Raw genomic sequence first — 20,386 nt, forward strand, 5'->3', positions numbered from 1 at the left:
ATAATGAGAGGAAACTTGAATTCATTGAACAAATACTTTATTTCAATACTTAACATTATATGTGCATTTTCCGTTCTATAAATACAATTTAATTTAATTACAAATTGTTATTCATACATTTGCAATACTAATAAAAATAATATTGCTAGGATGAGTTTAATGTTTCTTGTGCAGATATTGATATATTGTTGACTTGATTGTGTTGTCAATTGATATTTAAGCAAGGCTCAAAATCCATATGTTAACTCATCTAATAATGGAAGAAGTTCATAAATTCTGTAATATTTCCTTCAAATCCAGTGGCAGCTAAACAATATGATCAGAAAGAGTTATATCGTTTCAACTTTGTTATTTTTCTATAAGAATGTGTAGAGATATTTTAGAACAATTTTTTACTAAAAAATTTAACAATGTTAGGAGCGATATCATAATGACAAGATAATTATCACGATGACTAATAAAACATTAGAAATTGATGAACATACCTTTGTATTAGCTCTCAAGGAATATTCAAACATATCTGTAGTTCTTAACGATCTAATGTTTTATTATTATCTCTAACACCTGTCTTTCTTATTATCTTTTTTGATATTAGAGTGTGAAATACATATAGAGAATACTGCATACTTTCCAAAATCGATATGAGGTTCTTCTTAAAACTAATTTTTACTAAAAAATATTTCAGAAGCATTAGGCTCTGTTATTCTTGCTTTGCATTGAGATACATTGCATATATGTATTGTTTTATTTACTATTTTCAATCAAGATATATATTTATTGGAAAGAATCATTTTGCATTGATATTTTGTCTAAATAACAAAACTTCTTTCTTTTCTCTCTCTCTCTCTCTCTCTCTCCCTCCCTCTCCGTTTTATTTTTTTTCTTTTCAAATATTTAACTATCTTCTTTTGTCTCAAGTATACACTAATCAAAGGGATAGAAAAATAGACAGATTGTCTTCAGTTGTAAGAATTGATATTGATTGCAGAATTAATTTTGATTAATTGGATAATGAAAAGGTAAAATATTTACTTTGCATTTGAATATGTATCAGTGGCACAGATCAGTCTCTTTTTCTAATAAGGCCCTCCTAAGACTCGCAAGTTCCATTCCCAGTGCTCAGTGTGATACAGAAGGATCTAAGCACCATTTGTAAACAGAATAAAGCTTAAGCGAAAGCTGCATCCCTTAATATAAATCGAAGACACCGTTTATAACAAAATTTAAACTTGCTTAATCCTTTGGCATGCTCGTGGACTATTCATGCTAACTACATCACTCTATTTGATATCCGTAAAATATATATAATCGATCGAACAAAAAAAAAAGATATATCTTTATACAATTCAGTTTGTATATAATCGATTCAGAGCGATGAATAAGGTAATAGGAGGAATGTTATATTTGTGTCCACGGGATTTCTTAAGTGTAAAAGATAAGCTCAGGAATTTGTCCTTCCTCGACGGAAGTTCCATTATTATCACCAGATTCGATATTAAAATCAAATTTTACTTTTCCATTTCCGGAATCGCAATCAACCAATACTGTTTTTACACCTTTCGTTCCGTAATGAGAATAGGGACCCTACAACAAAGTTTAATATAGAATACAAAAAGGATCGTGAATATTACATCGGTTATAGATCAATACGATCATCGTAATGTACCCACCTTAAATGTTGCAGATGCCGTATAAATAGTGTTTGGTAAAATTTCGGCTAAATCTTTAAACATTAGAATATAAGTATACTTTGAACCGTCACAACTGAACGTCGTTGAATTCGAAGCGATTACTTTCCCTGATGCCGTATGTATTAGCTCCACTAATACCTCGTATATCGCGGGTACATGCATGCTGCCATAAACTCCATAACCGATAAGGAATATCCGTCGATCCACGCTAAATCTATTGCAAATATTTTTTTGTGTTTTTATTGTGAAACGCTTAATGTTGTCTATAACGTACAAAAGTATATACCTGATACGATCACTTGTTCCATTGTAACCCCATTTACTTTTGGTATGCTGAAATCTACAGACAGTCTGTTCTTTGCCAGTCATACAACAACGTGGCATCGTTTGAAAGCTTACCATTGGTTTCGGGTTCAGTATGAAATAACAAAACAAAGATAGAACCTAAAGGAAGAATATATTTAATAAGAATATACGAATTCTTAATCAAGCGTATATCAAACAGCGATAATACTAGCCTCAGAATGATTTAGTAATCCAGATTGTGCCGGGCCCGCGGTGAATTCCTCTTTGGACATAAGAGGAAAACGAACTAAAGAAAGAGCATTGCCTAGAACCAAACGTTGATTCTCTGGAACAACTGGCAGCTGCTGCCTCACGCATTCTGCCTCCGACCATCTGCTCGAAATATTTAATAAACGTCAAACTGTGATCGCTCTTAAGACGTTATACGGAATTTGTCGGATACCACGTACCTTAACACAGCCTGAAATATTTTAGATTCCCTGACTCGAAGCGTATCTCTTTCCAGAACAACCATCAACGTATCGATATCAATATCTACAAATCCATCCGCGTTTAGGGCCTCTGTCGTAAATCTATCGATAGTATCCAAGCAGACCGCTGCTAATTGAGGTTCATCGAACAAACGAGCTTGCGTTAAAAGTAAAAAAGCATTGTCACTGGTTAAATTATTCTTCAAAAAATCGACACAGTGCTTTTCTAAAGCAGAAACGGCATACTTCTTAGCAGTATACAATGTCGTCATCACAGTTTCAGGATCTATTTGTATCTCATCGGTATATAAAAAAAGAAGCACTGCCAAAAAAGCAGCAGGTTCTACATCAGGTACTTCTATTTCCGAAGAAGCTGTAGCAAGCGTTCCGTTAAACATCGCGTAAAATACGGCACTTCCAGAAGACAGGACTAGTTTGTGAGCCGGTATACGCTGTTGTTGAGCTCCTCGTCCTACCAAGAAACTCACGTCGGACAGGATCTCGTTGTTAAATAGAAAAACTATTCTCTCTCGCATCGTAGCCTTCGTACCCTGCCAATTGTACGTAGCCACGGCAGAGCCGTGGCTATTCTCCAACGCTACATTATTCTGAGGATGTCCATCGATGTGGATTGTATTAGCTGCATTAGTTGGAGGCCTGCTGATAAAAGAAAACAAACCAATTTAAACGTCACATGGAAGGCAACATTTGGATTACGAGATGTTAATCAGACCGACGTCTTCGATAACCATAAATATCGATGGAACTTTGAACAAGGATAAAAATACTTACTTATCACCGTTCGACGATGAAATATCAACGCCTCGCGAGGTAGAAGAAGTGGTAGGCTGTTCTTCGTCCCAGACAAAGTTGAGTGCACGCCGAGCACGAGAAAGAGTCCCAATCGGTTGAGCGTTTTGCGCCGAATTCGCGGATTCATCGGCCGCAGCATTATTTCCATTATGGGCTTCCTCGCCATCCTCGTGACCCAATCGTAAATTGTGTATCCTCGAGACGACATTCGGCATGTCGCCCAACGACGTTTCCGTGGACATTTTCACGCAGGAAACGTAGTACTTCTCGATATATTGCCCCGTTTCATTTATTCACCCGCGTATCGCGTATCAACAAAACATATACTGAGGCGCCGTGCCTCTCAGCAGTGTTCCATTTTCCTCGACGTCCCTCTTTTTTCTCTCCCTCCCTCTTCTTCTCTCTCTTTTGCGTTCTTTCCTTATCTCTCTCTCTCTCTCTCTCTCTCCCCTCTCTCTCTCTCTCTCTCTCTCTCTTTCACATACACACACGCGCAACGCACACTTTTTCTCTATCTCTTTTTCTTTCTCCTTCTTACGATTCTCCGGACGATCGTTAAACTTACGAAATCGTGTTTTCAACGATGACGATGATAATCAGTCGTTAAAGAAAACGAACGAGTTTCATATATATCGTATGACATCGCGTGTAAACGCCCTGATAGAACGTGCAATATACACACGTTGCCTTAAATGCATCTGCACGCGGTTAATGTCATCCCCAATTTTTAACACTAGACAAGATTAAATCCACCATGGAACGCAAAGGTACTTTTTCTTCTTCGCAGAGATACCCAAGAATGTATTTATTCCTAAATGAAAAGACGTATTTCTAGAGTCTTCGTAAAATTCGTATTCTTATCGTTGTGAACGATCCTTAAAGCGATTCTAACGACACCACGTTCCTTTCAACGAATCCTACGAGTTTGATCGCTTCGGTTGGTACACTGATATTTCCATAAATATAATTAATGATAATAATAGACTGCATTTTATTTTTAGCAACGAGGAAGCATCGATTTAAATCAATTTAAAATTTTTCTTATAGACGTTGGTCGTTCGTGGTTTACATCAGCGACGAGTAAGAGCGTAATTCTTGATCGATATCGACGAACGAGGTCTCATTTTAAAGACGAAGGTTTAAACGAGCGCATGGGTTTTTCGAATTTTGAAAAAAAAAAAAAAAAAAAAAGAAAAAAAAACTTTTATTTTCGCGTATAAATTATTCCGAAAAAATGCATCATTTTTTGGCACGACTTTTTTTTACAGAAAATAAAGTTTGTTCTTATCATAAAATTCGAAAAGGACATGTCCTCGATTAAAAAATCATTCTTCGTACGAAACTTTGTTCATTGATATCGATCAATCGTTGGCTTAAACGTTTTTTGCGACATTTTATGTGAAAAAAAGTTCTGTACAGTGGCGCCTCCTAAACTATGCGGCAAAAGAGAAGAAGTTCGTATCCCCACTACTGATTTTCAAATAAACTCTTGAACGGCGTGTTTTGTTTCTGCGAAGTAAACGATTGCCCGTTTGTTTCCTGCGTAAATCGATATTTAGATTTTTTTGTTTCGTTCTAAGTAAGTAAATAAACGCATATCGCGATGCTCGCACGAGAAAGGTAACTCATTCAGATATTTGAAAGAGCTTTCGTGTACTTTCGGTGAATTTACAATTGTTCGAACGATGCATAATGTACACGGAATAACAGTGAACTAATATTTAAACAAATGTAACACGTTCGAATAAACATTACGATTAAGATCGTAATAAGAAAGAAATTTCAAATAATTTTGCTTCGAAATTTCAATACTTCAAAGTTTGGATCTCGCGATAGTTGGCTACCTGTAACGTCAACAAAATCAAACCTTTGATCGATTTTAAAGGTTATTTGATCAGTCTTACTTTGTATTTCGACGAGAGAACGTCGAAGCTCTATCTTTCTAAATGCGAAATCTCAGAAATTCATATTTTCGATAATTTTATAATTGTTTAAACGATATATAATGTACACGGAATACAATAAACTAATAATTAAACGATAGTATATTTGAATATATATTACGAAGAAGATCGTAACTAGCGAAAAACATAAAATAATTTTACGGAAACATTTCAATACTTCAAAGTTTTGATCTCGCGATTGTTGTTTACGTGTAATGTCAACAAAATCAAACCTTTGATCGACTAAAAGTTATTGAATCAGTCTTATTTTGTATTTCGACGAGAGAACATCGGAGCTCTAACTTTCTAAACGCGAAATCTTAGAAATTAATATTTTCGATAATTTTATAATTATTTAAACAATTTTTAATGAACACGGAATATAATAAATTAATATGTAAACGATAATACGTTCGTTTAATCATTACAAAAATCGTAACGCGTAAAATACTTAAAACAATTTTATTTACAATTTTTAATAGCAAAAAATTTTGTTCGGTGATTGGCTACCTGTGATATCAATAAAAGTTGCTGCAAAGTAATAACGAAGAATTAAAGTAATTAAGTAATTACAGTATACTCTTATATTACACGTTTCTTTAATAATCCATAAAATTTATTTTATTTCAGATTTCTATTTTGAATTGGCGATTCTTGACTACGTGCGACGACAACAGAAACAAATCTTCGATTGACTTTGATAATTACTGGATCAATTCTTCTTTCTATTCGAGTGAACATCGAAGTTCTCACAAGATGTCTGCTGCAAGTATCAACGAAGATTAAAAGTAAATATATTTCTCTATTACTCGTTGTTTGGATAATTTATACAATTTTTTATTCTAACAACGATATTGATTATTTTGTTTATATTTTTTGTTTCAGAACTTTATTACAATCGCGCGCGTAGCAATGAAATAATCGAGCGTTCGTTCGTTCGCGTTTCGCGATTTAAACAAGAAATATTTTTGTCTATCGATTGCGTGCAATGCAGTCGTTAGAGTCAGTGTTTGTTCGCAAAGTTTTTTACTTTTTTAACAGTCGCACAGACTGTGTTTATAAAAGACAATAGAGTTTCGCGAAGTAAATTCAGTGAGCGTTCGTTAATAAATAATTATCGCGAATTAGAGTCAGTGCATCATCGAAGACGATCTCGTCCAACTTCGATTTTCAACCAACTACGAATCATCCACCCTCAATTTCGACCTAAATCGCGAACGAGTGTTTTGGAGCCTTCGCAGAACTTCTTAAGTAGTAAGTGAATTTTTAAGTACCTCCGATCACTCGATCGTGTCGAGGACGAAAGGTCCGAATCGACACGAATGATCGGTTGTAATTAATTGGTAGAAGAGCATTGACTGACCACGAGTAAATTTCTTCGGAGATTTACTCGTGAATGCTTTCTTGTTTTTCGATTTATTTATTAGATCAGGATACGGCCTTCTTGTTACAACGCTGTAACAACTTATAATTACAATTATTTGAAATTTGGAATATTTTTATGCATTTTAAACAATTTTCTTTTTCTCGCAAAAATAGTAAAAAATCGACATTCGTTAGTTGTAATAAAGAACGAGCAAGAAGACATTCGCGATGAATAATCTTTGAATTACAAGCGAAATTGTATGATTTGTTCTCTAATAACTATTGTAATCGTTCGTAAAAAGAAGCATTCAAGGATTTTTCATTATATTTCTGAATAAAAATTGATCGAATATTAAATTAATTTTGTTGCAGAAAAAAGAAAGTCTCGATAGAGTCATTGCTTTTGAAAGAATAAAATCGAGTAGAGTCTTTGATAAAAGATAAAGAGACTTGTAGAATCATAGTTCGTAAGTCCTAGAATAAGTTAATCAATTTTTAGCTCAGGATTTTTAGCAATTAATATACTGATTTTCGTTTCTCTCTCACTTTCTATACTTTTTCGATTTTTCTTTTAGGATTGCGTTAGAGTAGCGTTAAATTTATTAATTTTCTTCCTAGTTTTAGAATAAGAGACGATAATTATCGAAAGCAAAGAAGAGGCTATATGCCGGAAAGGCCCATACAATCTGTGCCTCAAGAGGGCAACTATTAAGCTATTAAGTTATTTTCGAAGGTTTCGCAGAACGTTTCGAGAATGGCTCTTAGTCATATTTTAATTTTACCATGTTGTCGCTCAAAATGTAAATGTAATAATGTAGATTTAAAAAACTGAGACAACGTAACATTCCGTCTCCGATCCCACATTGCCAACGCGTACGCGAATAGAATTATTACATATTTCATGGATTTTTATTATTAAAGTGGAATAATAAATCTTTCGCATTTTTTTTTCCAAAGTTCAATTAATATCATAATTTTATTTCAATAAAATCAAGTTTTACATTAAAGTCGATTCACAAAATTTTCACTTTTTTACTTTCTAAAGTTCGATTAAATTCGTAATTTTATTTTTATAAAATCCAATTCTACTGTTATAAATTAAAGACATAACTACGAAACGTATAAGATGTGGCAATTGTGAGAACTATTGAAAGTGTAGCTGCTACTTGACGATCCATCCATTCGCGGTTAGCTTGCGAACGCCGATCACGCAGGTTTTAGAGTAATCAGCTTTAGCCCGTGGGTCATCAGATACAGCAATCTCCACGTGGTAAGACCTAATCGGTAGTACTTACGATATATCGAAATCTATATGTATTATTAATGAGATTATATAACGTGAGTATTATCGAACGAATGGCTGCATATTTCAAAGATTTTTCGATCTATTTTTCAATCTAATTCTAATTTAACATTAAAGTATTATTAATCGTTCTTCGATAGATAAACAAAATATATATAAATAACAAAATTCTAATACAATTTCTTAGAGAAACATATTGAAAAATTTTAATTTCAAAATTCATTTTACAAAATTTTTTTCTAACAAAAAATATCGAATTACGCTCGAACGAGTGTATCAGAGGAAACAGAAATGTTCAATAGCGACATATGTGGGTTCGTAGAGAGATACGTTAGAAAAATCATGTTTTATAACAACTGTATTTAATGACGTTTATGTACAATGTTTACATGGCGATACAGAAAATATTCTGTCAGCCCTATGCTTTATGTATCATACATGAATGTTATCAAGCCGAAGCCAGTTTGTTAAATCTATTAATACGACAATTACGATAATGTAGAACAGTACGAATACTTAAGGATCTGCGTTAATTAAAAATACTATAGGTATAGAAATGTATCGATCGTTTATCATGCATATATATATATATAAATGTGTATGTATGTATATACATATGTATATATATATATATATATATATATATATATACACACGTTCATTTTCGAACGATCCTGTAAAAATATTTTATTTAATTTTCAAGTGACAATTTGGAAGAGTATAGACCGAATATTATAAAATATTGAGATTAGAGTGACCTCGATTATAACATATACATAAGTTCATATATAAACGATACGATATATTTCTTTAGAAATCGACTAATACATATACCTACGTTCAAAAAAAAAAAAACAATACTTTATTTCACATCTAACGAAAGTAACTTTTGATTTATGTCCTTAAAGTAATCAGATTTGTTAATAGTTGTCATGGCTATCGCAAAGTCAACACCTCGCTTCCTATACCATTTCGTTTCCCTATACAGCGCCTTATAAAAGTACATCTAACAACTATAATTAAATATTATAATTGTAAAGAATTAAATAAGTGCGTGTGTTCTAGAGAAACTACGTTCGACTCTTCTTGAAAGAGAAAAAATCTTCCTATTGAAAGAAGAAACAAAAGAATTAAAACAGGAAGCACCCAGATCTATGAAACACAAATAGCTTATACTTTATAACTAATCGTATTTTTTTCTTACAGATAGTTTCTTAATTAAAGGTAGATACAATTTTATAAATTTAAAAAAAAAAGAAAGAAAGAAAAAGAGAGAGAGAGAGAGAGAGAGAGAGAGGGAGGAAAGAGAAAAATAAGAAATAGAATAATCGTTCTTATCGACTAAGATATTAAATTAAGTAGACGATGTATCGAGTTAGAAAACGTATCTCGATTGTAACACATTCGACATCGTTACGTTTAATTCACTTTTCGTTTATGTTCGCACAAAGATACGAATCGACTTCCTTCTCGATATTTCAACGTAAATTACTATCAATAAATATGCAATGGTTAAGCGAATACGAAATTATTAAACGAAGTATGATGTTATGTGTATATGCATAAACAGAATAACATCGAAAATATGGCGTTACTCGTGTTAAAACGTCTTTTTTTTTCTGCGATCAGCGAACCGACCACTGGTAACCTTTTTTTCTTTCATATTGCAGTTCGACCAAACACGAGTCTCACGTCTCAAAGTCTGAGTCTTGATCTCTTTGTTGGCGCAGTTTGCTCTTCGCTTTTCTCGCCTTTGTCGCCATGGGTTTCTTCTTTTTCGGCTTCGGCATGATCTCGCAGCTGCAGCCGCTCCTCACCCTGATGTAGTCCAACGTCCACGTTGACCCGCTCACTGTGTTCCCAGGAAACGTTGGAAATCTGTGTTCCCTGTGATGATGCCTCCTGTGTTCTTCGTTGCCTCCCTAGGAAAAAAGAATACTTGTTTTAACGCTTCAATACTTATACGCGTATAAATAATTATACATATTAGATAATTCAATGAGTATACGATTAAATATAAATTTCTTTGTTAAGAGAGTTAACGTCGACACACATGTTTTCCGTACCTTCGTTCCAGGATTCTCGACGATAGCGTAGGTGTATGAGAATTTCTGCACGCATCTCGACTGGTTACTAAGCTTCCGGTCAACGAACCTGCAGGGCTTATCGAGGACGTCTGGCCTGCAGGAGTACTCGAAGAACCTCTGGGCATTTTCGCCGTCTCGATAGAGCTCGACGTACATATCTTGCCGATTTCGGCCGCCAACGGGCTCGACCATTTCCTCTATCGTCGGACAACAATCGACTGCGAGGCCATCTTCGCCTCCCTCTTGGCGCAGAACCATCTGCATCTCACGGTACGTCATTCGCTTGTTCGTGTCTTCTAATGGCACCGTCCTGAAAATTGTCACGTATGCGTATAAATAGTATAATAAACGAAATAATAAGTAATTAGGAAAACGATAGAATCTTTTTCGATGCTCACCAGCGAGAGATATGTCCTCTGAAGGGATGCTCTCTGGATCTACGAGAGGAAAAGGATAAAGTGAGGTTGGCGGCAGCAAGCCGCGGGCACAGGACTGCGGTCAGCCAAACCACCTGCGAATAAAAAGATGATGTAATGTCAACGTTGTCATCGTCAAATGTCTTTCGTTTTCTAGCTGATTATTTTTTAAATGATTCTCGAACGGGATTGAATTTTTAAATGAATTCGCAATGATAATCGAACGAATATGTGTGTGTGTGTGTGTGCGTATGTATATCGATTTATGTTTTTAACACGTCAGGAGAAGAATAAGCGTGAGAAAGTACAAGAGATAGGAGATTAAAGGCCAACCTGTGTAATAAAGCACGACGTTAGTCACGCATCGGCCGTACGGTACGCGTATGAGCTTACGGAGGTGAAAACATTAATTCGGCTTATAATTTTTATGCAAAACAGGCCTCACGGCAAAACCTCGGCATTCTTCATTCACGAAGGTCTGTCCCTTTCTACTCGGCTCTCTTCACCTTTCCCCCTTTCTCTTGTATACTTTCGATTTAATTGCGCTACGTAACTCTGTAACCAGAAACTGGTGTTTCGTTTATCTGCAGCATCACGGTAGGATTCCCTTTTTCATCATTGTGAAGGTTAAACGGGTATAAAGTAAAATGGATAACGCCGTGAGCGATAATTACTGTATAATAGGTCGGACGATATTTTGTATACGTATTCGTGCAACACTCAATGCGCTCTTTTTTACGTAGTCGAAGCGTAGCGAGAAAGGCATACGATCCGAAGGTGATATTAGCGCTATCACCTTCTTGATAGTAAATTAAAAACGTTATCGTCTCGACGAACCGATAAAAATGAAATATATACTTATAAATTAATATAGTAATATAACACGAATTAATATTAATTATTCAATTACCACGAGATATCAAGTGTACCTCTATCTATCGATTAAAAAATTATATATCTCTGTAAATCTATAGTTATTATGCGTAACTACATAAATGTAGATGATATAAATAACATCATGACGACGAAGAATCGAGCGTGCCAACAGCCTTTCGTCGTAAGAAAGCGTAATATCTGTCTATCGAGTTACGGGAAGACGAGTTAGAGCCGTCATTGGTGTAATTAGAAGAGCGAAAGAAACAGAGAGAGAGAGAGAGACAGAGAGAGGAAGAGAGAGAATATTCGCTTTGAAACTTGAGCCGCCGGTTGAAAGAGAGAAAAGACGTAGAAGACTGGGATCGTGTCGCATCCTTCCAAGATTTATAGAAATGGTACAACAAGAGATAGTAGTCGTTCCTGTAGGAGCTTAATTGAGCCATCGTTCTTTGGGGGTGAACGGTTAACTAACTGGCGCCTCCCGTACGAGGAACTCATCGAGAAGGCAGGAGACTCGCGTTGAGATTAAACGGATATTCACGCACGCGGCAATGGCCACACATCGAGTTCTGGGATTCTTATCGGATTCTTGCATCATTCGAATGAGCGAAAGAGTTCTCCCTTCGACTGACATTGCTGCGATTTTAATCGATACTTATATGAACGTATCGCGAGCCATGCCCCATGCCATACGATTCCCAACGACGTTTATCCTTAATTACTACTCCAGAATGAGAAAGAAAAAGAGATAAGAGGGAATATGTTTAAATATTTATTCGACGTCGAAAGGAAATGTCCCGACCTCTATGCCATTTTCTTAACTGCCGATCTCCTTCGATTCAAATCGTTATATTGTCTGCTCGATCTCTGTACTCAACGTTAAACGCCTTTCGAGCGTTGTCCCTCCCGAGACTCTCTTAACGTTGACTCGAGATTATGTTAATTAAGCTATCAACGACGTTTCGTTCCAGTTCGATCTCGGTAACACGTCCGTCGGACGTTCGTCGAAAAACGGGATCGATCTATCTGTCTCTTCATCTTTATTCTTTTTTTTCCCTTTTTCTTTTTTCTTCGCGATACATCATCGCGAGATACGAGCTTTGGCAACACGAGCGAGCATTCATTTCATCGTTCGTGATACACGCACCAACTGGCCGATCGTCTGGCAATTTTAACTAATGACGGTCCAACAATTCTCCACTACCTCCTCCCCGATTATTATCAATCCTGCGGATAAAGATTTACAGTCGCGATGTGTCGAGTGTACGAACGTAAACGTAACGTACGGCATCTGGATTGCAAACTCGTTTTGGCTTTTAAGAGTAGCGTTCTACGGCCAGAATTCACGCACTGATTGTGAAAGAAAAATATTACCGATTACGTAGCTCGTAAATTCCCGATCGACGACGATCGAGTTTAGAGAATTCCAAACTTTGATTATTTATGATAAACATATCGACGAGGTTCGACGAAATGAACAAAATTGAATTTTAATGAATTTTTATATTAAATTCGATTAGATCGCTCATGTTGGTCGGTCTTGTTCCCTTTTTTTTTTTTTCCTTTATGAATCGATAGACTTCCAATTTTTAAACGTGATATATTGCTCGAGATCATTTCCATTGAGGCTTAAAGAATGTTTTACGACGTGCTCGCTGCGAAAGTAATTTGTAGCGTAATTAAGGGACCGTAATGTTACCGAGGGCAGTACGGTAGTCTCGAGTTCTGGCGTCTAGGACCAGTCCCAAGCTCGTATCTCACGAGTCCTGGAATGTGCTCGGCCTCATTGCGTTTCAGATACATACCTACATATAGGGTGAACCGATAACATTCAAAGAACCGAGACTCGTATTGAAAAGGCCGCTGCTTATCGCCGGACGTATTTATGTTTCTCCATGCCATCCGATCTCTTACGTACAGGGCGTGTGGGATCCGTCCGAACGGTGTATTTCGGTGCATTGATCTCGATCTCGATTTATCCGATCGACGCCTTGCACGTCATTGCATTTTATTCGTGTACGAATACATCGAAATTTTTGGAATTTTTGCGTTCAACCGATAACGTTAGTTTATTTTTTATTTATTTATTTTTTTCTTTCTATAAATGTCGCAAATAAAAAATAGTAAAACCGCAAGGTACACTTCGTAAATTAAAAGCGGCCAATTAACGAGAACATTGATAATCGAAGAAAATTGTCGCTTGATTTATTTGGAACGTTACATCGAGATCGAATTTAACGCTTTGACGAGAAATATAATTTAAGGAAAGAAAGATCATTGATCCATTACCGATAAAACAACCACATTCGATATATAAAGACTAATGGGAATTCAATCGAAACGCCATGACGGCATTAGCAGCGATAAACTCACAATTCTACAACGCCATCGGAACGGAGGTTGTTAGGTGAACAACAAATGCCTGGAAAGCATTCTCTCCTTTCTATTGGCCGCAAATTTTTCGCACCTTCGTCGGCACGATAGTGCGATTGGACAAGCACGAAGTAATAATTTATTAGTCTCCACGAGTCACCGTTTTTGTGTTAAGAAACTATGCAGCAGGTAGACTACGTTGGCAGGTTATATATATATATATGTATACATATGTATACATATGTATATATACATAGATACATACGTACATATGTATATACGTATCTCTTTGTATCGGACGTCGTAATAATGCAATCTCTAGCATGGTATAACTCGGAGCGACATTCCTGCGACGAATTTCGGTGTAATTATTATTAACAAGCAAGAGCTCGTGGGTCCGTTGTAAATCAAACTTAACGACGCACTTAACGACGTAAGAATCTAACGGAACACTAGTGGAGATTCACCAATTCTGACCATCTTCGTAGCTCTCTCTTAGGAATTATCATTTCGTTCGTACGAGAAAGTTATCCGCATGTCGCACGATATTTAATAACCGACAATTGTAATCGTTGTAAACGACTAGAATGGCGATTCATGCCGAATTAAAGTCTAAGAAAAACGTCGAAAGACGGACGCGCATTATTGATCTTTGCCTTGGCAATAATTAACCAAAGTTTACAAGATAAACCGAGCGAGGATGAGCAGCTCGTGTATTTACTCAGCCGTTGCCGATGCAACATCTCCGTATCATTAGCATAGTCATTGTACGCGTTATGGGGAGGACCCGATGCTCTCGACTTATTGCAAAGTGCCAAAGGTGATTTCAACACCGTCCTTTCGCCATTGTAGCACATTTCGCGAAATGGAGAAAGAGACACTCTCGAGTTCTCCATCGTTCGATACTATATTTAACCGTTTCGTCCGAAACATTTGTCAGAAATTTTTCGAAAAGTAAAAAATAAGCTGATCCTTTCGAACGTCTCGTAGAGTCGTTTACACAGTTAATATTATAATATCGACGAATATATTTGAAGATTATATAATACTCGTTAGAACGAATATATAATACTAGATCGTATCGCGTGTCTTTCGGATTGGCACGCGTCGCACGCGTCGGAAGGGAAGGTCCTGTCGCGGGAATGAGAAACGTTGGAACCTGTTGTAAGGATATTACTCCAGTCCTCTCGTATGGTAGCGTAGCTATTCGAAGCACGAGAGCCTTCGACAAGGAGGATTTTTCCTCGTGGAAAAGCAAACAGTGTAGAGCCCATGACAAACGGCAACTATCGAGTGCCTGTTAGAGATAGTAAGAAGAAATGAAAGGTCCTCGAACGTTGTGCTTCAGCACAATGAACGCTACCGAGTGGCTCGCACGACGATGACCGGCCTACCAGTGTATGTATTCTTTTCTTTCTCTATCTCTTTCTCTTTCTCACCCCACCATCCCTTGAGAAAGCCCGCGGGCTGTTTAGACAGCGAACGCTTCGCCGTGTGTTATGATTGACGTGTATAAATATTTGGTTAGTCGCCTTGCCGTTTCATGCGTAAATCGTACGCACGCGGCTTCTAGAAGCGAGCGAGCAGCGTATGTGCGTGTGTATGCGTCTCTCTTTCTCTCTCCCTCGCTATCTTTATCTACGCATTTGATTTCTTCTCTCTTTCTCCACTCTTATGATGTACGCACGCGTGACCACCACGAGCAGGACCTTCTTTTTTCTATTCCTCCAGGCGAGAAATTAATGACGTCCCGTGGACAGGCTCGTTACGCTCCGCGTGAGACTCTACGGACGACCGAATGTCGTTACTAGAGTGTGGAACGACAACGAGAAGGAGGAGAGATCAGACCGAAATCGGACGAGGATACGCCGGGAACGAGTTGTCGACCATAAATTCCTCGCCGTGTCTCGACTCCGCTGCACTTGCTGGATATTCTTGTCCGCGAGAGATTTTAATGAGAGGAGCTTGATTGAAATTAACATCATCTGGGAATACTTTTACCAGATATTTTTTTCTACTTTTTTTTCTTCTTTCTCCGACAACACGTGTTCCACGTATTCACGAGATTCATACGGTATAATCCTATTAAAAATTATTTTTCCATAATTTAATATCGTCTTAAATATGTTTTTTGATTTTTCGTCTATGAAAACGCCCACGCGCACGCACGCACGCACATTGCAACACGTGTGCATTTGGATTGGAAATAAACGATCGAACGGGCTAACTATTTTCTATTAGCGGCTAGTATTGCCGTTGGCCTTTAAAAGTGAACAAAAGTTCGTTTCAATTGGTCAATAATTTGTCGTTCGTAAAGCTTGCAGAATCTTTCCTCTCGACGTTTAACATAGCTTCAGTGACCCCTTAAGTAGCGTTGCATGTTATTTCACGTGGCTAATATGAGTCACCCTCAGGTACGAAAGCAGTTTCGTTTCGTAGGGCATTCCAAAGATATCGGATAGTATCGCATAAAGGAAAATACAAAGAGCAAAAGTACGTAGGAAAAAAGCGTTTCGAATGATCTACGAGCTCGTATTTCGTGGTACGTTTCATGGATCCTTTTCTATCGCGAATCTCACTGCGAAAATCCCTTCGTAAGGATCAAAGCCCAAAGGCAATATCCACCCACGATATAGTAAATCATTCGAACGTTAGGAAGGGTTCAATCCGTGTGCGAACAACACGGATCCACCTCCTTTTGTATAGCCAACTATGATTTGTAATATATTATTTTTGAATTGTTTTAAATTACAGGCTCCATGACTACGATGCGCAACCGTGATAATAGGAGAAGGGCGTCCATTCGGCAATATCTCCTTTCGAGGCTAAAAACCTTGTTGGATTCTCTAGAAGTATATAAGAAGAAGAAGAAGAAGAAGAAGAAGAAGAGGAGGAGGAGGAGGAGGAGGCAGGAGAAGGGGATCGAACCTTATGCAAATGCAACGACGTACAAACGACCCTGTGAAATCTTTGCGAGTATGGCTTAACTTAACTTAACTTACCGTAAGGTAAGCGAATGACTACCGACGATAATGCAAAGACAACGGCGGACTTAAAGGTAAACCGCAATGGAAATTATCGGTAACCTCGTCATTATCTGCCAAATACATTTTACGCCTATCGAAGATAATACGTATCGGCGAATTATTTTAACTTTCTCGGTACTCGAATGTTCGTGTTATGTCGAATCAGTTTCGAATATGTTATTATCCAATGGGTTCAATTTTTCGTACCTTTGAATAATTTATTAGAAATTTAATCGAATATTCGCAATACGTTTTCCGATCGAAGATCGTGATCGAGGAGAAACGTTAAGATCGAAATGTCAAACACGACAGAACGATTCGAGATTCGTTCATACAGCTATCATCGACGATCGCGGAGTGTTCGCGTGGGTAGACGATCGATGGGTCTGGGAGAGTCTCGTGCACGGTGCCTTTGAAATCGATAAAGCGGTAAAGAGTCGCTCGAAAATATGAAATAAATCAAGAAACGGAATACGTCGAGCAAATAAATACAAATTTACGATCGTTATCGACTACCGTGGATCTTGCTTGTCGTTCGCTCGAGGATTTTCGTGTGTTCCTGGAGTAATCGTAGCAGATCCGCAGGTCTGCGCATATCGCGACTCGTTCGATATCGGAATGCAGTATCTCTCCTACGATCTCTCATCTCGAAAAACGGGATCACATTTTACAACCGCTACATCCTGCTGTTTGTTGGCACTCGGAGCCAGCACGCAGAAGAGGAATTTTCCAGGAAACACGTGTGTGATTTAAAGAGCAATTGTCGATCGGCGATGGGACAATTTCTCGGGAATTATCGTCTCGTCGTTTCTACCAGAAGGATGCGGAAAAACAGGTCGGCGTCGATCGTTCGAAATCGCGTTAAGGAGATTATTTATTGGAGATATTGGTGCCGAGAGAACGATTAGCATGCTAATGCCGTTCGCCTATTCGTTCGTTCATAGGTGCAACTTGGTAGATACATTGCCGGTGTCGGCTAATCTGCCATTATTAAATTATCCATGCGCACGGTCGGGACGCCGATGATCGCCGTTTATCAATATCGTTGGCTACGCGAACGCGTCGAAGCTACCGATCGTACCTATCCGTACGTTAGCGTTTAATATTATATAGATAACGGCAAGTACGCGAGTAACGATAAGGATACCTGTTCATTTCTTACCGAGGATCGTCAGGAGTGTGAATCACATGTGTGTTTCTCAACAGGATCGTTTCCTTCTGTTAGCTTCCATATCACGCGACTGATTAACTATTTTCGCGATGATAAATTGGAAAAACTCACGGGTCCGTTTTTATCGACATTTTTTTCTAATCCTCCAATTTTTCTAATCCATACAACTTAGAGCTTTAGATCGGTATCGATATTGTTTCTAGACGGTTCGTTAGAATAAGCTACTTTCTTTCCTGATTTGTAAGACGTCCACTTTGCAAATTGTAAGCCGTACTTTCTCGATCGGTGGGCAAGCTCTTTTTCGATTACCATAAACAACGATTGATCGATCGTTCTTTCGAGATACAGAGATGAAGGTTTAGTAAATTGTTCCGCATGGAACTTATTCGAAAGACTTAATACGAAAAAATCATCCTCTCTGTAAATACGAGGCAAAGATGCCGATCGAACAAACTTTCTTTCAGCTCGCGTCTCGCGCGATCCTCGAATCTCCGTCGTCAAAAGTTCCAAATTTACCTGCGAATACGTCCTTGAACGACCTGCGTACTTGAGAAAGATCAAAGCTTTTATCTCGAGACGTCTCGTGAGGAAATATTTTCAGACGGAGAGAAACTCGTGGCAGGTGCCAAGAGGCCTACGAGGTGCTCGGGAGTCGAGCTAACTAATTCAAAAGTCGGCTTTGAGAAAATGTGAGGAGGACACCCAACCGCGTGGAAAGATATAAAGAAAGTCGTGCGAGCGAGTGAAAGAGAAGAGAAAGAAAAAGAAGAGAGAAAGAGAGAGAGAGAGAGAGAGAGAGAGAGAGAGAGAGAGAGAGAGAGAGAGGACCAAGAACGAAAGATAGTCGTATCGAAACCATAATTTCGAAAGTTTATCGATGCGTTCGTGACGGGAATCTGTGTGCGTTTGTGTGTGTGCGTACACGCGCGCACTCGTGTGTTGTATATTCGAGAGAAAGAGCCGAAGCTCTTGAAAAGTACTTACAGCTCTATCCGTGAACGTTCGTTCGAGCGTTTGCAACGCGACGCCGGCGAGCCGTATAAGACAGCTCGATAATATGCTAATAATACTCTCAACGGGCGGTAATTTATGCTCATTATATCCGGCCTGGATATTGTAATTATTGTTTCGTTCAATGTACTTACCTTCGAGGTGTGTGCTATACAATGGCCACGTTAAGGGGCGTGCACGAGGCGTTTATTGTTGCATTAAACACCGCCGATCGTACTCGATTTACAAAGCCGATAGGGATAGCACGCGCTGCTGATTCGTTTGAATAATTAATTTATATCGGATGTCGGTGGAAACGGAGTGTAATCTTTTTCTTCTTTTTCTTTTCTTTTCTTTTCTTTTCTTTTCTTTTCTTTTCTTTTTTCTTAGATATAACAGAGCAATCAGATTTTCGTTTAACGAAATGAAATTTATTTGAAATTATTTATTAATTTATTTGTTGGGTATTTTTGTTGGAATTTTTGTTGGAATTCGTTACGTTCTATATATAACCGAATAACTTGAGAAATATTTTATCTTCGATGAGATCGCTAATGATAAAGAGATAATAAAAAAAGTAGACTCACCGCGACGAGGGCGCTGAGAGCTTCAATTCGCATAGTAGCTGGCCAGGCCAGCGGGGAGGCCGTAGGTTCCAAACTGGTGGATCGAATTCGCGTATCGATCCTCGATTGTTATTATCGAACGGCGATCTCTCGCGTGCGATTTCACTCGGTTCGAAATCCAAGGATGGCCGGCCGATAATCCGTTTCTCCGGGCTCCTCCACGTCGATTTCTCGTGATCCGCCGTGTCGATTCGGCCGTGACATGACTACCGCACCGATCTAAAAAGAAAATTTAAACAAATTATTTGCGGAGAAAAGGAACGATATAAAGATCGTTGGATCGATACTTGGACAAGTTTCAAGTCGAGTTTCTCGCAACGACCTGGTTCTTCCTCTCGCGAAGAATCACGAATGATGATCGACGTGATTCTTTCAGTCGCTTTTCAGTCGCAAGTTCGATAAGAAAAAATGATTGCCTAATGAAAAAATGATTAAACAATAATCATCATAGACGTTAACGTCCAAGGGAGAGGACGTTGAGGGCGAGGGAACGATTTGCGTTGGTTGCACGGGAAATGAATATGTAAATGTTGAACTCAAGCGACAATCTTCGATATCGTGACAACGTACATAAATCGGACTTTACATCGGTTATATCGATAGCAATCTAAATACTTGCACGCGCGGTACAATGAAAACGATGCCGGCGAATAAAAGTCAAACGTACACGACCGTAAATTATCGTCTTACTATAGAATATCTGTCGTCGAGGAGACGACGATGTCTCTGAAAAGGATTGGCAAAGGTATGGAAGGATTTTCTGAATTTCTACACGGAATAAGAGAGAGAGAGAGAGAGAGAGAGAGAGAGAGAGAGAACCAGCGGCGCTTTATAGACGATAAATAAGGCACGCTCTAATCTCTAAACGCTCTACTCTGCCACCCGCGCAAAGTGCATGCCATTCACATGCACCCACGAAGACGTGATTTC

The 20,386-nt window shown here is 38.0% G+C and overlaps 2 protein-coding genes and 1 long non-coding RNA gene across 6 annotated transcripts in view; 1 reads left to right on the plus strand and 2 right to left on the minus strand.

Moving 5' to 3' along the window:
• Window positions 1-20: 20 nt before the first annotated feature.
• On the minus strand, window positions 21-3,730 carry LOC122630493 (BTB/POZ domain-containing protein 1-like). 2 transcript variants are annotated; one of them, XM_043815037.1, is made up of 6 exons: window positions 3,260-3,730; window positions 2,447-3,124; window positions 2,210-2,369; window positions 1,978-2,135; window positions 1,671-1,905; window positions 21-1,584 (listed from the first exon to the last, which is right to left on the minus strand). In XM_043815037.1, exons 1-6 carry the CDS (start codon window positions 3,520-3,522, stop codon window positions 1,423-1,425), a joined length of 1,656 nt encoding a protein of 551 aa, XP_043670972.1. In that variant the 5' UTR covers window positions 3,523-3,730; the 3' UTR covers window positions 21-1,422. The 2 variants fall into 2 exon arrangements, with proteins under 2 accessions (XP_043670972.1, XP_043670971.1); XM_043815036.1 differs by having other exon boundaries at window positions 2,447-3,127.
• Window positions 3,731-3,763: 33 nt separating this feature from the next.
• LOC122630499 lies at window positions 3,764-9,694 on the plus strand. Its single transcript, XR_006327494.1, has 5 exons — window positions 3,764-4,417; window positions 4,700-4,859; window positions 5,854-6,011; window positions 6,109-6,477; window positions 9,562-9,694. It is a non-coding gene; the product is annotated as an uncharacterized LOC122630499 (long non-coding RNA).
• LOC122630497 overlaps window positions 9,045-20,386 on the minus strand; it is a 62,504-nt gene continuing 51,162 nt past the window's right edge. For all 3 annotated transcript variants that reach the window (XM_043815043.1, XM_043815045.1, XM_043815044.1), the window contains exons 2-5: window positions 19,418-19,675; window positions 10,377-10,489; window positions 9,958-10,288; window positions 9,045-9,813 (exon numbers count right to left, since the gene is read on the minus strand). In XM_043815043.1, the coding sequence (XP_043670978.1) occupies window positions 9,580-9,813; window positions 9,958-10,288; window positions 10,377-10,489; window positions 19,418-19,450 (711 nt within the window). In that variant the 5' untranslated portion in view covers window positions 19,451-19,675 and the 3' untranslated portion in view covers window positions 9,045-9,579. The remainder of the gene's footprint in view (window positions 9,814-9,957; window positions 10,289-10,376; window positions 10,490-19,417; window positions 19,676-20,386) is intronic.

This window comes from Vespula pensylvanica, chromosome 7 (genome assembly GCF_014466175.1).
Source record: "Vespula pensylvanica isolate Volc-1 chromosome 7, ASM1446617v1, whole genome shotgun sequence".
Classification (NCBI taxonomy): Eukaryota; Metazoa; Arthropoda; class Insecta; order Hymenoptera; family Vespidae; genus Vespula; species Vespula pensylvanica.

What these genes read in the sequence shown, in the direction of transcription:
- LOC122630493 (XM_043815036.1), bottom strand. Translation starts at nt 3,522, where the DNA reads ATGTCCACGGAAACGTCGTTGGGCGACATGCCGAATGTCGTCTCGAGG. An exon ending in GATTACTAAATCATTCTGAG is followed by an intron (nt 2,136 to 2,209) that starts GCTAGTATTATC and finishes TTCTTCCTTTAG; the next exon opens with GTTCTATCTTTGTTTTGTTA. An exon ending in GGAACAAGTGATCGTATCAG is followed by an intron (nt 1,906 to 1,977) that starts GTATATACTTTT and finishes TATTTGCAATAG; the next exon opens with ATTTAGCGTGGATCGACGGA.